Raw genomic sequence first — 6,271 nt, forward strand, 5'->3', positions numbered from 1 at the left:
GCTACAAGCTAACTTGCTAACTGGCTAGGCTGCGCCAGAGCCACACTTGTTGAGTTAAAAAGGGACATCACAGTGTCCGTTAGCTATAATAACTGGGTGCTACTTCTTAAATTAAACTAATTAAATTTAATTAAACTGACCAGAAACTTTTTGTAGCATTGTACTGTATTCCTTCACCCACCTGATATGAAGTGATCACTGCATAAGCGAAAGCCAACGGCCGGGGGGTCCCATCTTTCAGTCTTTTTCTGAAGGCTCCTGGCTCTTTTAATCGCTCCAATCCACTTCTCCCTCCTCTCCGCGTCTTTAGGAATGCGATAATACGATACACCTTTCTTTTTCCCACGCCTATTTGTGCAACCTGGTGCACAGCAGTTATCCACCATCCTTGACAGTCTGCCAGTGCCTGTCAATTTACTGCCGCGATGACTGCCAAAATGGCTGCCCCTGTCGTATCTCGTCACGTGACCAGCATATATGACATCATCTGCAGGAGCTCTATAGGGCAGGAGCGAGAAAAGAGGAAACAAAGTGAGAGTGCAGGGACGATTGAGGATAAGGGTTCTAAGAGAGGTTGCATGGAGAGTGGGAGGAAATATGAAGACCTACAAGACGGCTTGAAATATATTGCAGCAGGGATAGGTAAGGTGAAAGGGGGTGAAAACAGGGAATTAATACCAGGAAGGACAATGTAAAGTTTACGAGATGGTGTAAAGTTTCCAACATGTTGTCTTTTTGATGTACGACTTCCTCCTGAGACCCTGCGTCCTCATATGAGGACATTACATTTTTGCCTCTCAGGAACATGATACTCATTTTTTTTTAACATTGACCTGTTGACCACATTGAGGGACACTGCCCGCACCACCTTGTGGTGTTATTACAACATTACACCAATTTCAGTAAGAAACAAAATGGCGGGGATATCGACGAAAGACTTTTACAGCAGCTCCAGAAACAAACAGCAGAAAGGTAATGTTTTATTTATATTTCATAAATGAAACCCATGTATTTGTGTAGAATAATGTCTCTAGTTTCATATGATATGAAAATTTGACACATTTAATTAAAAATAGCAGGCTAGAGACTCAATAAATGCCACGTCCCCATATGAGGACATTGGGACGATCACGATTAATTGCACCATTACATTATTTTACCATGTGGTTAGCTAAAGTTGGGAAGATTCAGAAGAGATTACAGTTGTAAATAAGTTATTTAGTTAATTTAAGTGGCACATTTGCTAACATAAAGGTTTCCTATATGCCTTCTTCACAATTTTATAGTTTGCGATGCAATACAGTTAGCTACAGTAGCCACAGTTAGCTATAGTTCTACAGTTAGAGCTAGCAAGCAAGCTTGATAGCTAGTCTGCATCATATACTATATACATGTTGCATCCTCTATGTCTGGTACAGATTTTGATTTGGACTTTATTCTGTCATGCTGTTATTATAGGAAAGCTGTCATTGTCAAGGGCAGAAGAATTGCTCATGGCAATTGTAGAGAATTCTGACGTTGAGGAACTGTCAGATGATGAAGATGAAGTCGATATGCATGCAGCTAAGCTAATGGAAGAACAGCAGTCTGACTCTGACTCTGATGATCCAGCACCTGGAGATGATTCAGATGAAGAATACATACCTGATGCACCTAATGCAGCCGAAGACTCTGAGAATGAACATGGCCGTAAACATATTGAGAATGATGGTGAGCTAAAAAATATTTATAATTATTATTGTCATTATTATTGTTATTACTATTGCTAATATTGTTTATTATGATTATGGTTATTATTATTATTATTATTATTGTTGTTGTTATTATTATCATCACAATCTCTCAGCTCAATCAGCCACTTTAACGTTAACAATCCCGACTGCATAATAAATAAACTGTGTTCTGTCTTTCTTATTAGAGCTGGTTTTGGAAGAGCACGGACATGGGCAGCCCAGGCCAAAATCTAGGATTGCTGGACGTGTACAGCGCTGGAGATATACTCCATTTAAACCAAACTTAGTCCACTTCGAAGCTGAAGATGACACTGTACTGAAAGATGTTCGGGCAAGTTGGCAGGCACTGAATTATGTGGAGCAGTACATCGACTCAGAGTTGATGAAACTAATCGCTGACTGCACAAATGCCATGTCACTCGTTAACACTGGGAGATTTCTCAACACATCAGTGGATGAGATGTATCACTTCTTTGGAGCAGCAATCTTGATGTCTTGCGTGCCTTATCCACAGATGAGAATGTTTTGGTCCAATGCTCTACGAATCCCTGCCATTACTGAAAAAAAATCACACAAGATCGATTCTTCAAACTACGGAGCCATCTGAAAGTGGTCATTGACAATGACGTTCCAGAAGAACAGAAGAGAATCGACAGATTCTGGAAGGTGAGGCCATACATGGATCGCATACTTGCCGGCTGCCGCCTGCAGATCCATCCAGAGTGCGTCTCCATAGACGAGCAGATGATACCATTCACAGGCGCTTGCCCATTCCGGATGTATTTGCCACTAAAGCCAAATCCAGTTGGGATGAAGAACTTCGTGATGGCATCGGTGGATGGTCTCGTGCTAGACTTTGAGGTGTACCAAGGCTCACAGGCACTGGCATTGCAGGTTCCGGACTCTGATGGATTGGGTCTAGGATCGCTCGTCATCAAACGTCTGTCTGAAACCCTGACTGCCGGCACGAAAGTGTACTGTGATCGCTTCTTCACCTCCACTGCAGCGGTGGATACTATGCTGAAGGATCACATCTATCTTACTGGCACTGTGATGAAGAACCGTGTCTCACAAGCAGTGAGTAAGCTACCAGATGACAAAACCTTGAAAATCCAAGGAAGAGGTACCTCTGCTGCAGTAACCAGGGAAGATGGGAAAGTGTGTGTGGTGAAGTGGTACGACAATAAGCCAGTGATGATGCTCTCCACTGTCCATGCAGAGCAGCCAGAAGACCAATGCCGGCGGTGGTCCAAGAAGGACAAAATATATGTCACTGTCACAAGGCCGAGTGTTGTGCGCGAATACAATACAAATATGGGAGGTGTTGACATGTCAGACAGAATGATCAGCTACTACAGAATGGGTGTCCGAACAAAGAAGTGGACTGTTCGCATGCACTTCACCGACCTGGCACTGGCCAACAGCTGGATCCTGTACCGCAAGGATCGCCAAGAAAGTGGAACACCAAGGAAAGCGATCATGCAGTTTCTGGAGTTTCGCATGGTAGTGGCTCAGGTATTCCTCAGCAAGTGTGACGTGGAAAATGAAAATCTCCTTCCACCACCTGAGAAAAATTCTCGTGTTGCTCCAATCCCCCATGTCTCAGTGCGATCCACTGCTGCCCATCTTCCAGACATGGTTCCTCTGAAAAACCCAATGCGGTGCAGAATGAAAGGCTGCACTGGGAAATCCCGTGTGCAATGCGTGACATGCAATGTTTCCTCTGTTTGACGAGTGAACGCAACTGCTTTGCAGCTTTTCACACTGGCTTTTTTTTAGCTCTCTTGAAACATGAATGATGCTATGACGTTCACTAAAAGTTTAGATCACTAAAAGTTTGGATACATACGGTTTGTTTGAAGCTTGAAATGAATTCTGTTAAGTGTTTTGTGGTTCTGATTCGCATGACTATGCGGTTTTATTTTTGTAAAGCCATGTTAAGGGCTTTAAATGAATAGCTGATTCAATTTGATGTGATACATATTGATATTTACCTATTAAAATAAACTGTTTTGTACTTTTAAACCAATGGTGTCTATGTCTGTCATATACCAAGATCGACCCATTGTCCTCATACGAGGACATTGATTTTTGAGAGAAATACTTATTGTACAAAGCTAAAATTTTAATTTAGACTAATTGGCACCTTGTGATGCCAAAAATCAAATAATATTTTTAATGCTTATGATAGACCCATTGTCCTCATATGAGGACATCATTTTTCTCAAAAACTACTTAATGTATCAAAACCAAATTTGGATATTGGCTACATTCGGCCGGATCTAAACAATACTATATTTAGCGGTAGTCATACACAATTTCTAGAGACAATACATTTCTTGTAACTTTCTATAATCCTTATAAAATTACAATGTTGAATATAAATGCAATTTTTGCCCTTTATTTTTACTCAGAAGAAAAAATGAACACATCCATGTTTTATGGAAAACGAACTCCTGGAGTACAAACCAGGGTTCCACCATCAGATAGTGAGGACAGTTGTCTGAGTGAGAGTGGAGACAGTGATGAGGATGAGGAATATAGACCTGCACCAGGTGATGAGAATAGTAGTAATAAGGTTATAATAACAGTGTTTCCCATACATTGCGAGGCTGGCAGAAAAGTCTGTGGGAAAACGCTGAATATTCTTATAATATTGTGCAGCTCTTTGTTGTTAGCCTAATATTTGTGGATGTCACAATGAGTACATGTTTTGTATTATGTAAATAAAGATGTCTGCATTCAATAGTGACCTTTTATTTCTTTCATTTAGCTTGACCTCGAAGTATGGAAAGCTGTTTTCAAAGAACTTTTCTGTCTTACAACTGTACTCTGTACTAAAAATGTCTGCTCTTTTCAATAGTGACTTTTTTTTTTTACACCAGGTGATGAAAGCAGCAGCAGCAGCAGCAGTGATGACAGTGGCAGCACTGATGGAGACTCTGATGCGGTCCCTAGCACCAGTTCTGCAGCTACTGCTGCGAGAGCACCTGCTACAACAGCAGCTGCTACAAAACAAAAAAGACAGAGGGTAGAGTGGAAGACAGCCAGAAGACCGAAAGAAGTGCCAGTTTGGCAAGATGCTCTTCCTGAGGCCGATGCAGTCAGACTGCCCATCCAATACTTCAGAGACTTTTTCGATACAGAGCTTCTAGACAGTATTGTGGAACAGAGCAATCTATACTGCACCCAAAAAAATCCAAACTGTGCGCTGAAATTGGATCGTAATGAACTGGAACAGTTCATTGGCACAGTCGTTTACATGAGCATTCTGCACTTACCTCGATCCCGAATGTACTGGTCCAGTGCATGTTGACTACCACATGTGGCTGATGTGATGCCTCGTGACAGATGGGAGGCAATTAAACATTACATCCACTTCAACAATAACATGACACCAAACAACGAGGATCGACTTTTCAAAATCAGGCCACTGATTGATGCACTTCTTCCCAAATTCCAGGCTCTCCCGCAAGATCAAATGCTCTGTGTCGATGAGCAAATGGTGCCTTTCAAAGGCAAATCAAGTCTCAAGCAATATATCCCCAGCAAGCCACACAAATGGGGATACAAAATATTTGTGCTTTGTGACACAAAGGGGCTGGTGCATTCCTTTGACATCTTTGCAGGGAAATCTGACCCTCCACCAAACGGGCCAGACATTGGGGCAAGCGGAAACATCGTGCTAAAGCTTGCACAAGTCATTCAGGGTGCACTCAATCACCTGCTATATTTTGACAACTGGTTTTCCTCATTGCAGTTGTTTGTAGCTCTGGCAAACAACGGGATACCTGCCCTTGGCACAGTGCGGCAGAATCGACTCCAAGGCTGCACTTTCACTGCGGACGGAGAAATGAAGAAGAAGGGCAGAGGGACATTCGAGGAGAAACAGGCTGTTGTGGAAAAAGTGGAAATAAGAGCTGTGAAATGGTTTGACAACAGAGGGGTGATTGTTGCCAGCACTTTTGCCAGTGCCCAGCCTGTTTCCACTGTGGAAAGATGGGACAGAAAGCAAAAGAAGAAAATGACTGTGGAATGCCCAAACATCATTAGCCTGTACAACAAATTCATGGGTGGCGTTGATGCTCTTGATGCACTTATTGCCTATTATCGCATCCACATTAGGTCAAAGAAGTACTACCATAGGTTCTTTTTCCACTTTGTGGATATGGCCATTGTCAACAGCTGGCTGTTGTATCGACGTGATTCTGAATCCCTGAATATCCCGAAGAAGAAGCAGAGGGATCTGCTGTCCTTCAGAACATCAGTTGCACAAGCTCTCTGCATGCAGGGCAAGGACTTGTCCAAGAAGAAGAGGGGACGCCCTTCATCAGATCTGGAAAGAGACTTTGAGAGGAAAAGACACAGAGGCCCAGCCAAGGCCATACCAGCACAGGAAGTCCGCGCAGATGCTGTGGGTCACTGGCCAGTGGTTGAAAGTTCACGACAGCGCTGCAAACTCCCAAACTGTAGGGGACAGACTGTGATCAAATGTTCGAAGTGCAATGTTCACTTGTGCCTGAACAAAAATAACAACT

The 6,271-nt window shown here is 42.7% G+C and overlaps 1 protein-coding gene across 1 annotated transcript; it reads left to right on the forward strand.

Moving 5' to 3' along the window:
* The first annotated feature begins 780 nt into the window (after nucleotides 1-780).
* On the forward strand, nucleotides 781-3,464 carry LOC134875245 (piggyBac transposable element-derived protein 4-like). Its single transcript, XM_063899720.1, has 3 exons — nucleotides 781-972; nucleotides 1,459-1,710; nucleotides 1,919-3,464. Exon 3 carries the CDS (start codon nucleotides 2,412-2,414, stop codon nucleotides 3,462-3,464), a length of 1,053 nt encoding a protein of 350 aa, XP_063755790.1. The 5' UTR covers nucleotides 781-972; nucleotides 1,459-1,710; nucleotides 1,919-2,411.
* Nucleotides 3,465-6,271: the final 2,807 nt, after the last annotated feature.

The sequence above is a fragment of the Eleginops maclovinus genome, chromosome 13 (genome assembly GCF_036324505.1).
Source record: "Eleginops maclovinus isolate JMC-PN-2008 ecotype Puerto Natales chromosome 13, JC_Emac_rtc_rv5, whole genome shotgun sequence".
Classification (NCBI taxonomy): domain Eukaryota; kingdom Metazoa; phylum Chordata; class Actinopteri; order Perciformes; family Eleginopidae; genus Eleginops; species Eleginops maclovinus.

What these genes read in the sequence shown, in the direction of transcription:
- LOC134875245 (XM_063899720.1), top strand. Translation starts at nt 2,412, where the DNA reads ATGGATCGCATACTTGCCGGCTGCCGCCTGCAGATCCATCCAGAGTGC.